Source organism: Nansenia antarctica (genome assembly GCF_963989245.1).
Source record: "Nansenia antarctica genome assembly, chromosome: 14".
Classification (NCBI taxonomy): Eukaryota; Metazoa; Chordata; class Actinopteri; order Argentiniformes; family Microstomatidae; genus Nansenia; species Nansenia antarctica.
This window is the reverse complement of record NC_137684.1, coordinates 28,005,796-28,027,796: the sequence shown is the minus strand read 5'-3', so window position 1 is coordinate 28,027,796 and position 22,001 is coordinate 28,005,796. Positions and strand designations below refer to the sequence as shown.

General features: G+C 44.5%; 1 protein-coding gene across 1 annotated transcript in view; it reads right to left on the bottom strand.

Moving 5' to 3' along the window:
- ltbp4 (latent transforming growth factor beta binding protein 4) overlaps window positions 1-22,001 on the bottom strand; it is a gene marked incomplete at both ends in the record, with an annotated part of 122,797 nt that overhangs the window by 77,108 nt on the left and 23,688 nt on the right. The window contains 4 exons of the mRNA XM_080544762.1: window positions 1,649-2,117; window positions 10,049-10,155; window positions 10,607-10,675; window positions 16,758-16,950. Coding sequence (XP_080400888.1) covers window positions 1,649-2,117; window positions 10,049-10,155; window positions 10,607-10,675; window positions 16,758-16,950 — 838 coding nt within the window. The remainder of the gene's footprint in view (window positions 1-1,648; window positions 2,118-10,048; window positions 10,156-10,606; window positions 10,676-16,757; window positions 16,951-22,001) is intronic.

Below are 22,001 nucleotides of genomic sequence, written 5' to 3'. Positions count from 1 at the left end.
GGAACTTGTGATCTTTTTAGGCCTTATAAATCGGATTGCTGGATTTTAGACTTTACGGCTTTTTCAGACCAGCGCGGGAACCCTGCCATACTATGGAGCACTGCCTTGTCTGCCCTCTACTAGCCAACCCCTGCAGCTCAAAACACCTTGCAGTGTTCAACAACAACACAAAGGACTGTGTAAAGAAATGGGATATAACTGTCATATAACCACCACGCTTCAGAGAAACTGTCATATAACCACCACGCTTCAGAGGAACGAAAAGAAGAAGAAGAAGAAGAAGAAGAAGAAGAAGTCTGAGAGGAAGACTATAAACAACAAACAAAGTCAAGTCTGTCAGTTTCTTTAGGACAGTCGTGTAGCTAAACTGGTTGGTCATTGGTTACTTTTACAAAAGCACAACTTAGGCTACACCATGTTGACTGTATTGTTTTGTTTATCTCGAGTGGTGGAATGAGCTTCCCACGGCTGTCAGAACTGCAGAGTCACTACCCATCTTCCGTCGGAGACTGAAGACCCATCTCTTCAGGTTACATCTTAACTGCGTCCCCTGAAGACACCCGTTTTCCCCTTTACTGTGTCCCCTAAAACTTCAATTGCCCCCCTTGTACTGTTCCTCTGTTTCTCAAAATAAAATAAAAAAGTCTAGGTTTAGAAGAAGGTGATAGAAGAAGACTTTTCCTTCTATCACGGAGACTGCCAATGGCCCCGGGCCTGAGCTGGATTATTCTTCCTGCTACGACTGGTGGATTGATGATTCACTTGCTTAGTATTCAAATGTATTGAGTGTAAGTCGCTTTGGAATAAGGCGTCTGCTAAATGCCAAAAATGTAAATGTATATGAGTGGTGGGACAACCAATTCGCTGGTATTCCCTGGTCTGGATTGGGCTTCAAACCATATTTTGACAGGATTGACTTCTATACTGGTTCTGTTCTGTTTAAGTTCTTGATAGTGAGCCAACACTCTTTTGTCATTTGGCCAGATGTCCTCATCCCCAACACCTGTGCTGCATCAGGTGGACTCAACGGTATACACACACCCGCCCACACACACCCACACACACACACACACACACACACCCACACCCCCTCACACACACACACACACACACACACACACACACACACACACCCACACCCCCTCACACACACACACACACACACACCCACACACACACACACACACACACACACACACACACACACACACACACACACACACACACACCCGCCCACACACACACCCACCCACCCACACACACACCCACACACACACACCCACCCACACCCACACACACACCCATACACCCACACACCACACACACCCGCCCACACACACACACACCCACACCCCCCCCTACACACACACACACACACACACACACCCCCACACACACCCCCACACACACACCCACACCCACACACACACACTCACACCCCCCTCACACACACACACACACACACACACCCCCCCACACACACACACACACACACCCACACACACACTCCGCACATGTGCCCCACATGCTGACAAGCCGGACAGGAGACTGACACTTCAAAGACCAGGACAGGAAGAGGAGGAGGAGGAGGAGGAGGAGGAGAAGTAGCCGAGCAAAAAAGTGTGTGAAAAAAAAGAGTGTGACTCACGTGAGAGGTTGCCAGCGTACCGTGTACGGTTTCTTGGTCCTCGGGTTAGCGTTAGCGTTGTCTGTCGTCCCCTCAGACCTCCACGTGGGGGTGGTGGTGCTGTCTGCTGTCCCCACCTCTGACCTCCACGTGGGGGTAGATCCAGGGGCCGGAGCGGCAGGGGGCACAGGGGTGACGGTAGTGGTAGTGGTAGTAGTGGTCGGTGCCAGAGTGGTGGTGGGCGGTGTCCAGATGGTGGTACTGGGCACAGGAGTGGTGGTGGTGGGTGTCGAGGTGGTGGTACTGGGCCCAGGAGTGGTGGTGGTGGTGACCATGGCGCTGGTGGGATGCAGGAAGACCCAGGGCAGGCCCGTGAGGGCGTACGTGACTCCCGCCGACTCACAGCGTGGACCGTGGAAGCCCGTCCGGCACTCACAGAAGTTGGGCTGCCTGCAGACCGCTCCGTTGTGGCACCGGGGGATGCACCTTGCTACAAGTGGGGGAGGGGGGGGGGAGGAAAGAGTCCATCAAACAGTAGTATTAGGAGAGGAGGGGAGTCGTAGAGGACTGTGTGGTGTGGAAGGTGAGATATCGCAAGACATTATATTATTATATTATATATAATGTATATATATATATATATATTATTATACTTTTGTGCTTTGCATTTTACAGTCTCTTACAGTGAAACCTCAGTTGGACAATAAGGTTTAATGCGTGTTGAGTGTTTCCAGGTTACGACAGAAGCAGCCAATCGTGGAAGGGTACAGATCTGACTCCCCTCAAAGTAAAATGAGGAGTGATAAACACAGTGGAACCACTGGCCCTGGGAGGGAGGGGGGGTAGTCATGCATACATGATGCAAGGTTTACGGGCTGCTCACACGCACACACCACACATACACACACACACACACACTATACACACACTCACACGATACAACACACACACACACACACACACACACACACACGATACACCACACACACACACACACACTATACACACACTCACACGATACACCACACACAGAAAAACACACACAGACAAACACACACACACACACACACACACACACTCACACTCACACTCACACACACACACACACACACACACACGATACACGCACACACACACACACACACACACACACACACAGAGACGAACACCCCTCCAGTGCTGGGTCTGTCCAGTCCTCCCTCGCTGGGAGTCATTGTTGCCTGCAAGGTTTACGGGCTGCTCACACGCACACACACACACACACACACTATACACACACTCACACGATACACCACACACACACACACACACACACGACACACACACACACACACACGATACACACACACACACACACACACACACACACACACACAGAGACGGACACCCCTCCAGTGCTGGGTCTGTCCAGTCCTCCCTCGCTGGGAGTCATTGTTGCTTGCAAGGTTTACGGGCTGCTCACACGCACACACACACACAAACACACACACACACACACACGCACACACACACACACACACACACACACACACACACACACACACACACAGAGACGGACACCCCTCCAGTGCTGGGTCTGTCCAGTCCTCCCTCGCTGGGAGTCATTGTTGCCTGGGCCAGGCCCCCTGGAAGGCTCCAGCAATGGCCCATTTGCCCCAGACAACGGCTCCGTATCCCAAACCCAGCAGCTTACCACCAATCTGCTCGCCGCTTCCGTGAACATAAACAGCCTTGTCACTGGTTACCCACAGTTGCTGCTGCTGAAACCGTGCAAAGACAAAAAACTGCTTTTCTCCTCTTTTTCACACAAATGGCGCATTCACTGTAAAAACTCTGCACTGCACTTTATATATGTTGCACTATCCAATGCACTGTTGTCTGTCCTGTGTTGTCCTGTTTTTTGTATACACGTGAAAAAAAGTATAAACGCACTTACTGTAATGCCAATACAGTAATAATGAATACAGTAATGAATACAGTACACAACAAAACAAAATGTACGAAAGGCGCTATATAAATAAAGCTTTCCTTACTAAAGCATACAATGGGGGGTAAATTAGTAAAATAATAAAAAATAAAATAAAAATCGACATATTTCCATATTTCCAGCTTTTCAAGTGAAATTTAGACCAGACGTTGTTATTAACTCGATAAAGCTACACAGCTAAAGAAACGCTAACATTTCAATCCCCAAAAAAATCTATGTGCAATAAAGTGGAATGACACAGGAAAAAAGGATTGAACACAGTAAAGAAAAAGCACTAAACCAGCTTATGCTGGGGGGGTAAGTACGTCCACTCTTTGAAAGTACTTCACATGGTACTGGTGGAATTCAAATTAATCGAAGGGAAGATGAATGGAGTCGTGTACCAGGAAGTTCTTGAGGCCACTCTGTCTCCATCCACCAGGAGGACGAGGACAAGATGCGGGTTGGTCTTCCAACAGGACAGTGATTCAAAACATACGGCACAGGAGACTCTTAATGGGCTCATGAGGAAGAACATGAAGGTGTTGGAGTTGGACTGGCCTAGTCAATCGGCAGACTTAAATCCAATAGAACATTTGTGTGGAAGGAACTGAAGATCAAAATTCACCATCGGGCTCCCCGGAATCTTCTAGATTTAAAGACTGTCAGTTAGTCTGTCAGTCTGTCAGTCTGTTGTCTGTCAGTTAGAGTGTCTGTTGTTAGTCTGTTGTTAGTCTGTCAGTCTGTTGTCTGTTGTCTGTCAGTTAGCGTGTTCAATACTTCTTTCCTGTCTTATTCCCCTATATAGCACCTCACGTTTTTATGGATTGGAGTGTTACAATGTCTTTAGTTGTGTAGTTTTACTGAGTTAATAAACCAATGTCTGGTCTAAATTTCATACGAACAGCTGCAATGGAAGTATGTTGAATTCATTCTTTGTTGACGTGTTGAATACTTATTTCCCCCGACTGTATGGCTAAACATAAATGCAACACAGAATGCACTATGGTGCAAAGACTGAATCAAACGGCAAATACCAACAAAATACTTTCGCCATTTCTTAATTTTCTTTTGTGTGTGTGTGTGTGTGTGTGTGTGTGTGTGTGTGTGTGTGTGTGTGCGTGCGTGTGTGTGTGTGTGTGTGTGTGTGTGTGTGTGTGAGAGAGAAGCGCAGTGAGTGTGTTCTTGCTGCTGGAGTTGAAGGACTGCTGATCCAGTTTGTTTAAATCGTCTGGGTCAAGGAGTACTCTGGGTCAAGGCATCGGGGTGATCCTGTATTTAAGGATTAGAGGAGAAGCTTGTCATGATAACTACTGACTACTATGGGATCGAGAGCCTTCAGCCGTTCTGCTCCCCGCCTCTGGAACTCTCTGCCACCTAACACTCTGGAACTCTCTGCCACCTAACATTCTGGAACTCTCTGCCACCTAACATTCTGGAACTCTCTGCCACCTAACATTCTGGAACTCTCTGCCACCTAACATTCTGGAACTCTCTGCCACCTAACACTCTGGAACTCTCTGCCACCTAATACTCTGGAACTCTCTGCCACCTAACATTCTGGAACTCTCTGCCACCTAACATTCTGGAACTCTCTGCCACCTAACACTCTGGAACTCTCTGCCACCTAACACTCTGGAACTCTCTGCCACCTAACATTCTGGAACTCTCTGCCACCTAACATTCTGGAACTCTCTGCCACCTAACATACGCAATATTGACACTCTCACCACTTGGTGATGATAATGGCTTACTTGGTTTGATCTGCTGTATTTAGTTTGTTGTTATATCTGATTTTGCTGTTTTTATCTCATTTTGCTTTGTTGATTTTAATGTTTTGATATGTGGTTTTAAACTGTCTTGTAAGGTGTCCTTGAGAGCCTTGAAAGGCGCGCATAAATAAAATGTATGGGAACGATGGGAACCTTGCTTTCAAACTGCAAACATGAAGCTAAGAATCTAGGTGTGATTATAGATTCTGACTTAAGCTTTGAGACTCACATCAAATCTATCACTAGAAATGCTTTTTATCATCTACGGAATATTGTTCTCCGACAAGCTGAAGCAGAAGTGTTAATGCATGCTTTTGTTATTACACGTTTGGACTATTGTAACAGTCTCCTTTCTGGTCTTCCAAAGAAAGCTATTGGCCAGCTGCAATTAGTCCAAAATGCAGCAGCGAGAGTTTTAACCAGATTGTTGATGGCTTTGTAAGTGGATTCTTAGCTCTTCATGTCTGCATGGCTCTCTTTCAGTCTACTTCGACATCTCGACATCTAACTCTGGCATACCCTATTCCCTGAAACCCTATTCAATCGCGCCTGGCACAGGTGTTAGGTGGAAAAGTTTTGCATGGCTGACCCCACCCCCAGGCCAGCCTATAAAGGCTACTGCGATTCACACACATGGTATTCTAGTCACTGTTCACTCGCTTATTCGCTAAGCCCGTCTTCAGTGTTTTTTTTATTTTTTTTATAAAGTTATTTTTTCTGAGTGGGGCAGTCCCACTCATATTTTTCATTTGTATTGACAGTTACAGTGAAGATTTAGACAGGAAGGATGGGTGAGAGAGAGAGGAAGGATGACATGCAGGATATGTCCACGGCCGGAATCGAACTGGGGAACCTGCAGTTACATGGTCAACGCTTAACCCACTACGCCACCTAAGCGCCCCCCGTCTTCAGTGTTTTGATAGCTACTTAACTTAATTGTTCCACTGGGAAAGTTAACAGGATTTTCTGCATTGTGGAAACGTCTCATAGTGACAAGTCAAAGTGAATCGACTGAAAGAGAACTTTGGGGTTGAGGTATGTGACTCCGGTTGTCTGAAGGAAGGAGATGAAAGAGACATCTCACCAGATTGTCCTACTTTTTACAGGCTTGTGAAGAGGTGGGTTTCGCAGAACGGGTGTGCGTTGCAGTAGCCTTTATAGGCTAGGCTGGGGCAGAGTCAGCCATGCAGAAGGCTCATGGCCAGCACTCAAGTTGAGGGGGGATGAGGGGGGATGGCATGCCCCCTGAAATAAAAACGGTCCAAATCATCCCCCTTCTAAAAATGTCATTTTATCAATGAACGTGGTATTGCTGCTATTTCAACATTTAGTTTTGCGCATTGAGTAAAATACTGTGGGCGAGGGGGGGGTGCACGCACACATGCAATGACATTTTTACCACCAAGTCACTGACACTGAAGTCACTGACGCTGTGGGGATGCTAAAATTGTCCCCATATGATAAAATCCACCATCCCCCCTGATTTTATTTTACAACTTGAGTACTGCTCATGGCCTGTTCCAGACGTGATTGAATAGGGTTTCAGCGAATAGGGTACACAAGGGTACGTATCCCATAGTGAGAAGTTGTCAACCTCTGTACCTTGTAGGGTTTGGCTACAGGCCTACGGGGGAAAACTATTTCCCTCAACAAACCTCTAGCCCCGAAGGTAAACATCATGTTTGTAGGTCAGTCTTCTATGTGTGAAAAAACAACATTTTGTTGAAAAGAAGAACTTTGCTGGTCGAGGGGAGGAGGGGGCCTGGATTAAGGTACTACTTCAACTACAAAGCTTTTGGGAAAACAGACAGCAGTACAGAAGGGGAGAGTAAAAGTAAAAGTGAAAGTATGTTTTTTTCCCGAAAGGCATTGACAATATACAGTGCCGCCATGGCTAAGAAATTGGACATTTTACCTTCTTCTTTTGGATCTAACACTGACCCTGTAGCCTGTACTACAGCTCGTGAGCTTAGAACTATAAGGTTCTATCTCCGTTTAGGGCAGTTCAGAGATATTGAGCGTCAACGTTTTTACATTCCATTATGTTTTGTGAGATGGAACCTTTGTATTTTATGAATTACTAACTCAAAAATGACAACATTTTCAAAATAACACCACACAGGCATTAATAAACACCTAATGGATCAGATTATGTAAAAAACTCAATTTTGACCAAACATTTAGATAGAACCATATAATTCTAATGTCACGAGCTATCTAGACATGGTGTTGCTGTATACTTTAGAATACATTCTACATCATCAGTTAAGACAAGTTAGCATGCACCTCTAGCGGCAGCTATACATGCCCTAACATTAACATCTCCTCCTCCATGGTTCACAGATGAGGAATGCTGTAAATCTTGGGAAGATCCTTTTTTTCTCCAAACTTTCCATTTACAATCACTCTGGTACATGATAATATTCATCTTAACTGTCCACAGAAACGTTTTCCAGACCTCTGCAGGCTTAAGTGGCCATCCTTTTTGAGGATAACTAGGAACAACTTACGGTGAAGCCGATGTGCTGTAGTGATGGTGATGTATTCTGGGTAGTCTCTGACACATTCATGCCTACTTCCTGGAGAGTTTTGGGATTTTTCTTAATTATAATAATAATAATAATTATTATTATTATTATTTATTTTTTTATAATACATTAGACTTATATAGCGCTTTTCTAGACACTCAAAGGCGCTTTACAAACTGAAAAGATTGAGTAGTAATAATAAAAAGAAACAAAAGGTAAATGTTATAGGTATAGGTAAGAAAGTATAGGGGCCTAATGAAGGTAGTGCTGGGGACACATGGGAAGGGGAGGGGGAGAGGGTTAACTGGTGAAGGCGAGCTTGAAGAGGTGGGTTTTGAGGGCCTGTTTAAATGTGCGGATTCATCTGTCATCCACTGTAGAAGTCCGCCTTCGCATTTTAATAACATTAATAATGTTTTAATAATGTTCCAAACTGGTGATTTTGGCGTACCTAATGTTTTGGCTATCTTCCTGATATTTTCTTTCAGATTTTGACATTCATTGACACCGCTATCGGTCCTCATGTTGACACAGCAGACTCCAAAGGCAAACGCAAAGCCTAGGATCAATACTAGACATCGACAGCTCTCTTATGGCTGCACAAATGATGTGACGAAACATACCTGACATACCAGGATCCTGATGAGAGTCCGCAAATACGAGCACATGACCCAGTCAGAGTTGACTACAAAGTCCTGCTTCTCACCCACAAATGCATCAACAGACACGCACCTCCCTTTCTGCAAGAACTCATCACTCCACAAACCTCCACCTTCACCCTCAGGTCTTCAAACAGTTTGCTCCTCCAGGTCCCCAATACCAGGCTCCGCACCATGGGGGACCAAGCCTTCTGCTCGGCTGCACCGCGCCTGTGGAACAGTTAAGGGAACAGCCTTCCTAGCCAGCTAAGGGAACAGCCTTCCTAGCCAGCTAAGGGAACAGCCTTCCTAGTCAGCTAAGGGAACAGCCTTCCTAACCAGCTAAGGGAACAGCCTTCCTAGCCAGCTAAGGGAACAGCCTTCCTAGTCAGCTAAGGGAACAGCCTTCCTAGCCAGCTAAGGGAACAGCCTTCCTAGCCAGCTAAGGGAACAGCCTTCCCAGACAGCTAAGGGAACAGCCTTCCTAGTCAGCTAAGGGAACAGCCTTCCTAGCCAGCTAAGGGCAGTACAGAGCCTGGACTCTTTTAAGACAGGCCTAAAAAACGTTTTATTCAAAAAGGCCTTTGACTGCTGAACCTGTGTTCATTCTTGTGATTTATTTTGTGTTTTTTTCACTATGTTTTTAACTTATTATGTTTTTAGGTTGTTTTGTTTTTAACTTATTGTTTTAAACGGTTGTTGTTGTTTTTCTCTCTGTAGCACTCTGAGATTCTTTTGAATGAAAAGTGCAATACAAATAAAATGCATTATTATTATTTATTATTACCATAAACATCTGTCAAGTCAATTGTCCCATAATACTTGTGGGTACCCTGAAAGGCACTGCAAAAAAAGTGTTGTAATTTCTGAATGGTGAAACCAATAAAAGATGCAAATCTCTACTTTAATTAACCTCACAGGAATTGTTTGATTTATTTCAAATCCAAACTCGCAGTGTAGAGACACAATGAGAACAAATGCTTAATTGTCCCATTGCTTACGCACGGCACTGTATGTTCCCAATTATCAATAACATTAAAAAATGGCTCTATTGTATTGGCTTACAATGCATCAGATCCAAAATCTAGCCAGTTTTTCCATCCATGTCCCAGCAAGCTTATGTAGGCAATGCTATCCATACGTCCATAACCAGAAAATGATGATGAAGCGAAATCTCTGCGAGCTCCAGATGTACCTCACACATTTCCTGGATACAGAGGAGGAGAAACACAAGTTGGGCTCTGCTAATGTCAGGTCTGATATTATAACTCCCAGCTGGACTTCCAGAATATTCCACTGCAGCTGGACTAGACGCTATCTCCCCCTCTACATTGAAGCACTGTGCAGATCAGCCTGGATCATCTCCAGGCCTGAATGACTACAGACCAGTCGCCCTGACCTCTGTGGTCATGAAGACCTTTGAGCGCCTCCTGCTGACCCACCTCAAGGCCGTCATCAACCCCTCCCTCCCTCATCAACCCCTCCCTCCCTCCACCCGCTGCAGTTCACCTACAGACCTCTGGTCACCACCTCGCGCCAGCTGAACAGTTTCTTCCCCATGGCAGAGGGCCTCACAAACAAGCCCCCCGCCTCAGACTCTGAGACTTCCACTACCCGCCCCCTCCTTCACACACAAGCACACACGCACACGCACACACACAGACACACACACGCACGCACATGCACACACACACACGCACACGCACACGCACACGCACACGCACACACACACACAGCTGACAGTGTAATTTATATTAGCTTTATGTTACTCTACAGCCTACGTCATTACTGTTCTATTGCCCCTTAGGCCACCGTCTTTTTAAAACTATTTTTGCTTTTTCATTTGCACATAATTTGTGATAAAAATAATTCAGATTCTGATGCTGATTGATTGAGGCTCTCTTTCTCCTATTTTGAAAGAGCCTACTGACAGTGACTATCCAGTACTCAGGCCCAGCCAGTAAGACCACAGTTCCATGATCAGCAGTCTGAGCTGACCAAAAAACGATTTTAACAACCTTGTTAAACTTCTTAAATAGTTGTGGAAGGTCTGTTATCTCCGGCCCTATTCCCACATTGGCACGTGGAGCACTAGCAGGGCGTTTCCCCACAATCCACAGCTTCCACACTTGGCTCCAATCCGCCTGCAGAGCCCACAATATAGGTTTTATTGACAACTTTCATCTGTTTTTGGAATTGCTTCTCCCTTTTTTAGAACTGATGGACTCCACCCCAATGGACTGGGTAGCCTTTTAAAGCTAGCGGCCAACTTGCAGCACGCTGTACGGTCCTCCCCATGTGACTGACTGTTTACACTCCACAGACACATCCCAGAATCCTCCTCTTCTGCTCCAGTTTGATCTCAGACCACTCTTTCCAGGGCGAGGCCCCCTCACTGTCCGCATCTGACACTGTACTGAGCTGTCAAAGCACTTTTAGCTGCATAGTCTGTATCAAAGGTGCTAAACAAATACAGTTATTATTATTATTAGTAGTAGTAGTAATAGTAGTAGTGGTAGTAGTAGAAGCAGTAGTAGTAGTAGTGGTAGTAGTAGTAGTAGTAGTAGTAGTAGTAGTAGTAGTAGTAATAGTAGTAGTAGTAGTAGTAGTAGTAGTAGTAGTAGTAGTAGTAGTAGTAGTAGTAGTAGTAGTAGTAGTAGTAGTAGTAGTAGTAGTAGTAGTAGTAGTAGTAGTAGTAGTAGTAGTAGTAGTAGTAGTAGTAGTAGTTGTAGTTGTAGTAGTAGTTGCAATGCTCCCCCTCCTCTACCTCCTCCTTTACCTCCTCCTCCTCCACCTCCTCCTCCTCCCCTACCTCCCACTACACCTCCTCCAGTCACTCCTAGAGGACAATGTGAGAGGGGGTTAGAATATGCTACTTCTTTCATACTGATACAGAATGACATCCCCCCCCACCCCCCCCCCCCCCACCCAGGATAGCCTATTCAAGCTTTTTCCTTTCTCACCTGCTGCTTTTTTTCACCTCCAATGATAGTGTGTTTAGTGTTTTTAGTAGGAAAGAAAGTCAGAGAAATGTACAGAAAATAAATAAATAAATAAATCCCCCAGCTGGTGCTGCACTCAGGGTCTGCAGATCACCCTCCACACACACCCATACATACATAGAACACACACACACACACACACACACACACACACACGTACTGCGAGACTCACACACACACACACACACACACACACACCAGTGCAATGAGTTTGGACAATACAGTGCCCCCCTGTATACCCCCTGCCCCCCCTCCCCAGACACACACACATGAGTTTGGCCCCTTGGCATATAACATAACACAACAAGATAGGCCATCGGACCACTAATGTAGATGGAACAACATTAAAAGACATTCGGTTCAAAATAGCAGCAGTCCAATGTTTGAAGAATGATCAGTGGTGAAACTCACGTTTGGTGCATTTCTTTGTCTTGGGTGAAACTATCCATCCATGGCAGCACCTGTTTCCACATATGTTGGGTCTGGAAAGGACATCAAAATATGAGTGTGCAGAAATCAGCAGGGGACAGTCACTATATGTTACGGTACATGTGGGAATACGGTACATGTGGGAATACGGTACATGTGGGAAAACTAGGGTTAGGGTTAGGTGCTACGTCGACTTGGTACATGCTGGCATGTCTAACCCTAACCCTAACCTTAATCCTAACCCTAACCGTAGCACCCTAGCACCTAATCCTAACCCTAGTTTTCCCACATGTACCGTATTCCCACATGTACCGTAACATATATACTGTATATATCATATAACGTATCTATATCACTGTATGATATCACTGGGGAGGCTGTTGGGGGTAGAAATAGGAGGACGGACTCATTGTAATGGATGGAACGGAATGAGGAATGGTATCAAATTTCAACCTCCAACTTTAATACCATTCCTCATTCCATTCCCTGCATTACAAAGAGCCCATCCTCCTATTTCAGGGTCTTTGACGGCGACCGCAGGGTTCCCGGTTCGATTCCGGCCGTGGACATAATCCGACGTGTCATCCCTTCTCTCTTTCTCTCACCCATCCTTCCGGTCAAAATCCGCAATGCCCCCCCTACCCTGGACACCTTTAAATCAGCCCTCAAAACCCACCTGTTCTCTAAGGCCTTTGGCCCCTAGTCTAGTTTGTCACTCTCGTTGTCTTTGTTTCTTTGTTTTGTTTTTCTGTTCTGTCTGTCTGACTGTCTGTCTATGACATCTGTTAAGCGTCCTTGGGTCTGAGAAAGGCGTGATATAAATCCAAGATATTATTATTATTATTATTATATCTCTACTGTCTCTATCGCAATAAAAAAGAAAAATATGAGTGGGACTGCCCGACTCAGAAACGTTTTCCCTCTGGCTTGGCCCTGCCCAGGCATAATTCACCATCTTTCGGGTTCTATGCTGGTGCACAAGAATTTGTTTTATTTTGAGCCAGGAAAAACCCTGGATTTACCTCCACTAGCCTCCCCCGATGTACGGTACTTTGCCATTGAATATGCTTACAGCAAGAGGCTGAAAATACACTGTTAGGGTTGAGTCATAGACACTACATCTATTCATACAGTTTAACAGTTCGAAACAATACAAAATCAATCACTTCATGGTCACAAAAGAACATGTTAAGAACCCCAAATCCAGAGCATGTATTGCGGCTTTAGTGTGAACACCCATTTGTAATGGATTCTGTGTGTAAAACGGCAGCTTTGAATTAGAATGAGGGGGCCACAGTTAAATGTTGTCACCCTTGGTGAGGGGCCTCTGTCTGTGTCCCTCCGTCCCCGACCGACACAATGAATGGCCACGCCAGACATTCCCACAGCAGCTTTCTCCAGGGTCGGCATCTTGCCCTCTCTCCTCCTCTACAGATTAGGTCAACACAAGCGGATTTAATGTCCTCGCCTCGGAAAGGGTTCTGTTTATCCAAGGGGCTTCTGGGAGAAGAGGCAATTAGCGCCCCAACACGAGCCTCGGACGACAACGCCCACTTCAAAGTGACAGCTCAGCGCGACCAAACGGCGCGCATCCACCGTGCTACCCCCTTTTACCGCCTTTGGAGGGGATTTGCTAATTAGTTACAGTTTTGTGGCTGTATTGTGTGTTTGCAAATAGTGTCCAGGAGCCTCTTCCAACAAGGACTGGGGGCGGGGGGGGGGGGGGCGGGGGGCAGAGGCGGTCTGTGCTAGGGCCCCCCCCCATTCAGAACTGACTATTGATCCCCCACTGAAAGAAGGTAAGGCCTTGTCTGTGAGTCTGTGAGACTGGGAATGACCACTGACCCTCGGTCAAGTTGGAGGCTGATTCAGCAGATGTCAACTGCCAAAACAGACGTTGACACGGCCATTGTTGCTCCCGGGTTTTATTGAACAAACAGACACAACGGGCCATCTGACGTCACTGCCGAATTGCAGATCTTTCAGCTTTTGAGTGGAAACCGTTTACTTATCAACACAACATTTTTAAAAAGTGTTCTAAAGTTCTAAATTCGTCAACTGTCTCCTAGTAGTCAGTCGATAAGAAGTGCTCCTTCGTATAAATGAAAATAAAGACATTGTGCGGGGGGAGAGTAAGTAGACGACTTTGTAACGCTGTTATCACTTATTTCGTTCGACATTCAAGGACTTAACCCAAACAAGAAGAGTCTCAGAGATCTGTCAGTTCTCATCAGCGCCGGTGTTGACAACTCGGGTGCTTCCGACTGTGAAGATGGGTGTTAGATGCCAGCTAGTGCCTGTGTCAACATTTGCACATGAGAGTCATTCAATACAGAGGGGGGGGGGGGGGGGGGGGCGGGGGCGTGGGTCACATGACGGTGGTCCCTATGTAACACAGGAGGGGAACTGGGTCAGTTTGGCGATGGGGGTCGGTTGTGGTCAGAGCTTCCTCCTGCATCTGACATCTGAATGAAGAACCCAGAGAGAAAGAAGAGGGGGACAGAAGAAGAAGAGAAAGATAGAGAGGAGGAGAAAGGAGGAGGAGGAGGAGGAGGAGGAGGAGGAGGGGTGGGTGGGCTAGGGCTTTTGGTTTAACCCCAAATAGGGAGATGTCAGCGGTGACGGTGGTGGTAGGGGAACGGAAAGTTCCAGGGCGTTTTTCGTCCCAGGTTCTATCCGACACACCTCTTGTACAGCACAGAGACACACGGCCACGTGTGTTTACAGAGTTAAGTGGAATCTGTCGTCCGTGTGGAGGAGTCACTCTATTAAAAAGCCCTCTCTTTTTGATATGAAGCATGCAGCGTAGTAGATATCTTTTGATCTAGAACTGGTTATTTTGCCTGACTATGTGGTATACCGTAATCTCCGATCTTTGACATAGCATCACACGAGGATGTCTTACGAATTGTATGATGGCTGTTATAAATGTTCTTTCGTGTCTTGAATCTAGTGAGACAATTTGAGCGTCCTGTCTGTCTGAGTGTCCTTGCAGCACCAAAATTGATTGAAAGTTGATTTGAAGAACTTTCCAGATCACTGCAATTGGGTCACGTCTAAGGATTTCACCAGAGTTTAGGACTACTGGTGTTGTCTTGATTTGGTCCTCAAATGAAATGATATGAGCTACCATACTTATATATGTATCCTCACTATACATTAATGGGAGATGATATACCATATCCAGTGGCACAGTAGGCAATTGTGCTCTAACGAAAGCAACTGCTTGAGATGATAATTAAAATATAACTGATACAACTAACTAACTAACTAACTAACTAACTAACTTACTTACTTACAAAAATAGCAGTCTAAAGCCTTTATAATCTGGTATGAGGGGTAGTTTACTGCGAAGTGGGGCTAGAAATGGCCCTCTCCAGAGTTTCAGATCTCTGTGACTATCAAAGGATTGCACAAAGAGATACAGTAGTAAGTAAGTAGACTTCTATATGCTCACTGCAGCTCTGTCACATCAATTCATGCCCTTGTTCTTCTAGTTCAGGGGCTGGGTGACCACTTCCCTTCTCTTCGCCCCCCACCCCCAGAGTGGGGGGTCAGAAATATATTAGATTTTTTTTTCAAAACAAATGTGTGGGGCTGTTAAAGATCCCTATGAAGGGGGGTGCTTTGAAGTGGTGCCAGTTTTCCGGAGAGGTCCGTCGCCGTGTTCATACACTCCCTAAGCCGGGGCTGCTGAACTGTTGAACTGCCGCCACAACTCTGGCCCCATTAGCGTGACTAACCTCAACGCAAACACGCTATTTCCACCCTCCACTGACTGTGAAAGTACTCCCATTTACCCCCTCGGGCCAGGGACCCTGCACCCTGTCCACCCACCCCCCCACCCCCCCTGCCCCCCTCTCTCTCTCTCTCCAATAGAACCACAACAGTGTTTATTTTGGACATTCAACCAGAACTCCTTCACTGTAAATGCAGCTCCACACGGCTCCCCCCCAAGAGCAATGGTTGGCTGTGGACAGACAGGTACACAGACTATCAATCAGTGAAAATCTGTCATTAACTCAAAGGTGCGGAGTTAAGGCATTCCTATGATCCAAAATAAGCCTAGGAAAGCGGAAACAATTAAACAGTTAATCCCATTCCACACTGGATCCGGTTTAACCCCTCTTGGTGAGGGCCAGTGGTACAGTAGGTTGTCAATGCAGCGGGATAATCAAACATTCCTACCATGGCGTTAAGGATCAACATCCGCCCATGGCTAGGTCAGGGGAGTACTTAACCAGATGAGAAATGTGTTTAGTCTCTAGTAGGCTAATCCTGCTAGGAGTTTTCAAGGTGGTAAACTCTATGAACTGTTGTTGGTTGAGCAGCAAAATGTGCCATTTTTTTCAGAGGCCTGTGTGGTTTGACTTTGGATCCATTCATCATTTTGTTGTCATGCACTTGAGACAAGGGTGCTTTCAAGTCACAATACACACATCCATAACTCCTGTTTCAGGGAGGGACTTCACACATTCCAAGAGGGACAAGTGCAAGCACACATAACGTTTTTACTGATTTGGTGGATGTGAAAAAAAATCAATAACTAGTCTACACATTGGAACAGGAACTTCAAAGCCCAAGTCAACAGTTATGGTAAAAAAATAAACAAAACTAAAATATTAAATCCCAATTACGTTGCAATATTTTACCAGTAAATGACAATATAAAGGTAAAGGACCAGTAACGGCTCTATTGACAGTTTGGGATAATAAAAAAAAAACACCTGTCACTTTTTCAGTTTTTTTTCAGTTTCTTGAAATCCTAATTATTATATATATTTTTGCCTACTCACCCGTTTAATGTAATATTTCCCTCGTACTTCCAATGTTTCTGTCCCTTTCCCACTGGTTTGAAACGTTTTGGCTTCGCAGTTGTGGTCCTCCATGGAGGGTGGTGTGGCTGGTAAGGGTGGTCCCTGCCTGAGGTCCCGGGGGTCCCGGGGTGGTACCTGCTGCCCGGGGTGCGTCTCTGCGTCTCCTGCGCTCCTGGAGAGTTTGGATGCGTCCTCACAAATGTCCCAGACGACGTCGAAATCATGTGAATTAAACCCAAAATCGCCCAATAACATACAACTCGCGCATAACTCCAGTTTGACATCGTTAGAAATAGTGTTTGCATGACACATCGATCCTTACAATCCAAGAGCCACGGAATTGCAGGAGAATTTAGTTTATTACCAAATAAAAAATAACATTGAAATACGACAAAAAAAAAACTACATAATCATTTCTACAAAAGAAAAGAAAGGCTAATATCAGATGTCACTACAGCACATGCTCTTTGTTTTCCCTACAATATTGTGGACATCGACTTTGGAAAAAAAAATATTAAAATAAACTCGAATACTGAAAGATTCCACTTGTCTGAGCTGCTGCGTTATTCTGCCCCAGGAGCTTTAGAAAGTCCTAAATGAAGTTGGTTTAAAGTTCGGCTTAAAAACTATTTTAACCAATGGGATAGGAGATCTTAGACGTAAGGAAAGCTCAGCCAATCAGATGGAGGACCGGTGCTTAGAGGTCTGGACACGGGACAACCCTTCTGCAGCATCAAGTAAAGCGCGTCATATTAATGTTTGGTGATAAATCTGGAAATCTTTTTACTTTTTTAATTATTATTATTATTTTTAACTTTTTAATACGATGTACCTCATAATGTTCATAGTCATAGAGACTACTTATTCTCACTGGTGTTGACACTATGGTAGCCTAATGTCCCTTTTGAAATAGAACTCCCTGTCCCACTGTTGATATTGTCCAAAATAATCATTATTTTGTGCAAAAGTGCATTGATATCCTAATAAAATCCTAATAGTATATTTACTTTCTGTAATAGTCTCATGGTGATTGTTTGAGCCTGTCTGCATTGCAAGATTGGCAGAATGTATACGTTTGGGACTATTTTGATTACATTGTGCCAGGCAAACTCAACCAAGCATAGGCCTACATCTCTTTAAATACAGAACTATTTTTTATACAGTACTACTATATTCTACATTATGTGAGCATCTACCATTACCCCTCTAAATATAAACCCTACTGTGATTAAACATATAACATCTTAAGGTGCTCATACATTTTAATAAATAATATAAAATACTCACAGAATTCACAGAATTAATAACAGGATTCAGAAAACATTTAATATCACAACTGAGTCCTGCCCTTCAAGGTTTCTGGTGCTTATAAAAGGCCTCGGTGATTGATTGATTGATTGATTGATTGAGTTTATTCATGGATCGAGAAAAAACAGTAATCCAAGGGATGACATGTGAAAGTGTGAACACTTATTTCCAACATGGTCCTTTGATATTAACATACAAGACAACAATAACATCAAACAATCTTTAAATAACAACCCCTCCCCCCAAACAAAAGGATTAGGAATTTCTAGGAATAAAAAGATAAAAAGAATAAATTCACCTGACTTTATTCTGGACTGTAAATATACACAAACACAGAGGTCTGGGCACTGTCCCGATAGTTCCCAGGAACACCTCCCCAATGACATGTTTAGAATAGAGGCATGAAGTGCTAAGCAACCAGTATAAACGTGATTGTAAGTAACACAGGGCTCAACTCCATTTACAAAACAATTTCTAAATGTCTGTATAACCACAAAAAGTTTAACACAATGTTGTTATTCAAGGAAATGACAGTGTTTCTGTGTCTTGTGCTGAGATGAGGGGTGTGTTTGATTCAACCACCAGGAGGCAGCAGAGGTGGAGACATGCATTGGAATAAAGGCACATCTTCTTCTCCTTTTTATTTTATTTTATTGTGCATACTGAAGCATCGACATAATCTGTCTTTATTTATACCACATTAAACAAAGTGGTAGACATTATCAACCTGCAAATTAAAAAAAGAAAGTATGGGCCACTGTAGGTCGTCTTGTCTTACAATACACTTGACTTATAATGGGTACCTCACTTGTCTTCTCCATCTTCTCCATTCCTCTCTTCTTGTGGCCATAGGTCTTGCCTCCATCTTGCTCCCCTGAACTCTAATACTCTCTTTTCCACAAACTGATTTCCACCAGCAGGCGAACAGGCGAAATGTTCTCTCAAATGTTACTATTGTATTTATTTCAAGTTTCTATTTTGCTCTTGAAATCTGCATGAATGTCCTAAGTTGCTGACTTCAACTTCAAGCAGCTCCTCAGAGTTTGGGGCTCAGAGAGAGAGGTGTGACCCTCAGCCCGTGCGGGTCTTAAATACCCGCCACCTCATGACGTCATTCTCATTTCTCTAACCTCGTTCCATGATACCAATGTACGTTCACTTTTTCCGTATCTCAAGAGAAGCCCAGGTTGGATGAGGACACAGAGCTACTAGTACTACCAACCCCTCCGCTTTCCCAGGATCGATGCTATTATGATGCTACGGTCATAAAGGACATCTATCATCCTCCACCGAAAGAAAGGCGACATGTTTGACAGCTATGATGATGGAAAGCCTGAGAGACTTCATTAGAGATCTGGCCAGGGGTCATCGGGGGTGTTTCCTGTTGATCCAGACAAGTCTTTTTCAGATGATTGGATACTGAATGGGGGCTGGCTGAGGGATGGAGTGATCAACGTCTTATATTTGATTAACCAAGGTGAAAAAAACTAATTGTATTCACATTTTAATGGTTGATTGTCACATTATATTGGCCAAAGTGCGTGGTATTCACTAGCTGTGGTGAAGTGCCTGTTAGTCTGGCAATCGAAGGCTTCAATGGAATTGATTTCCCACTGTACTTGTTGACGTCACAGTGACCTTAAGACTTGACCCTGAGCACCCTTAGCACAGGGTTATCGCAATTAAACTGCGAAGACGCCTGATTACTCACTAGTTGGATCATCGTATGATAGCGTGGCTTGCCATGGGACTGATTGAAGTCGGAAATATCCTTATATGGAATTAATTTCCTACTGCACATTTCATGATGTCACAGTGACCTCAATTAAACTGTGAAGACGCTTGATTACTCACTGGTTGGATCACCATATGATAGCCTACAGTATATACTGCATATATATATATATATATATATATATATATATATATATATATATATATATATATATATATGGCTAGGGAGATTGTCTTCAGAGTTTGCAGTGGTATTTGCTTAGAGTGACGATGTTGGCCTGCCATGGGACTGATTGAAGTGGGAAATATCCTTATATGGGATATTCTGCTCGTCAATTAGCAAAATGTCCTCAGTGCACACAGTTTTTGTCACATTCAAACTTAGATTTGTACCACAATAAAATGACAGGTCTCACACTTTATTGTTTCATTTCACAACACTCTTGCAGACCCCTGACATTAGATAAATGGTAAAGGGACTGCACTTATATAGCGCCTTTACCCAAAGCGCTTTACAACGGTCTCTCATTCACCCATTCGCACACACATTCACACACCAATGGCGGCAAGCTGCCATGCAAGGCGCCGGCCCGCTCACTGGGAGAAATTTGGGGTTCAGTGTCTTGGCCAAGGACACTTCGACATGTGGCCAGCCGGGGCTCAAACCGCCGATCTGCCAACCTTGCGATCATTGGACGGCAGCTCTACCTCCTGCGCATGAATAAATGTTAATTTATTAATAAATGTTGTATTAGACGGCGGCTCTCTCTAGCAGACAAAAAGCCCCCAACATTGGACAGGACTCATATTTATAGAACTGTCCTTGGTCATGAGGTCACTATTCTTGGGAACCAATCATATTATACAAATCTGTGATTGCGCAAGTTATGGTCCCTGTCCACAGTCAGAATTATTCACTGCGCCACATATCTTGGCACATCTCTTACAGGAAGGAAATGGGCCTTCCTTGAGTGCTAGACTCGCCAAAATGTAGAGAGACTTCACTTCTCAGTATAAAATGATAAAATGATATAAAACTTCAACAAGGATTATACAGCCAGCTCACAATCCAGATGAAAAGTTGACAACACCTGCTAGCAATAACCGCCCAAATTTTGACTGATTTGTCTACCAACAGGACTGCTGCCACTTGTTGCAATTCAGCGTGACAAGAGAATTGCGAGGCACCTCACAGCTCCATCTTTGACAGCTCTATCTTACAATGGCTGACAGCAGAGCAGAATAGAGCCTGATTGCTAATTCTGAGGAGGCGGAGGAGGGCAGGGATATGCCTGGATACCGCCTCAGTCGGTGACATGTTTTGATTTCTTCCTGTATAATGATTAAGTCAACTTTGGACTTCTTCTCCTTTTACTGCAAAAGGGCTCGCTCTGGCAACAACAATATACTGTATTTCATAAGCCTCCTTGGACTAATGAGATAACAAGAGACTTAGCTACTGTGTTATTATGTTAAAAGATTGAGTGAACCGTGAGCAAAAAAACTAAATGGCCTGGAGTTATTTGCGCTCCATGTAGTTACATACATACACCCACACCCACCCACCACCACAATATAGGTAAGCACAGAAGAGTCTTTATTCCCTCGCTCTCTGTCTTCTGTTCTGCATGAATGCCTTATTTAGTTTAGGGCTCTCTCTCTACTCCCTCTCTCCGGTTAAAAATGTGCTTTTTATAGTCGCAAGCTGGGGAAGGAAGCAGCATTTGGCTCCAGGAGAGTTTTAGGGCGCAACAGGCTTTGATAGGGGCACTGATGCAGATAACAATTGTGCATGAGTGAGTTTGGGACAACTGTGTATGGTGCTGGTTTGCATACAGCATACAGATTTTTTTTACATATTTGCATTCAGGTTAGTGTGTGTGTGTGTGTGTGTGTGTGTGTGTGTGTGTGTGTGTGTGTCTATGTGTGTGTGTGTGTGTGTGTGTGTGTGTGTATGTGTGTGTGACATTACCTCATGCTATTGTGTGGGGGAACAGGTGCAAATGTATTGCTGGAAAAACAACAAAAGCCACAGGATTCACAGGATTATTCCCGCTGGCTTTAATTCGTCAATGGATTCACACAGTCGGAGGAGTTTTTACATCTTTATGTTTTTGTTAGCAGCTGACCTGATTCAACACCAACGACACTCATCGAGGCTTTGCAAGTTTGTGACGTTAG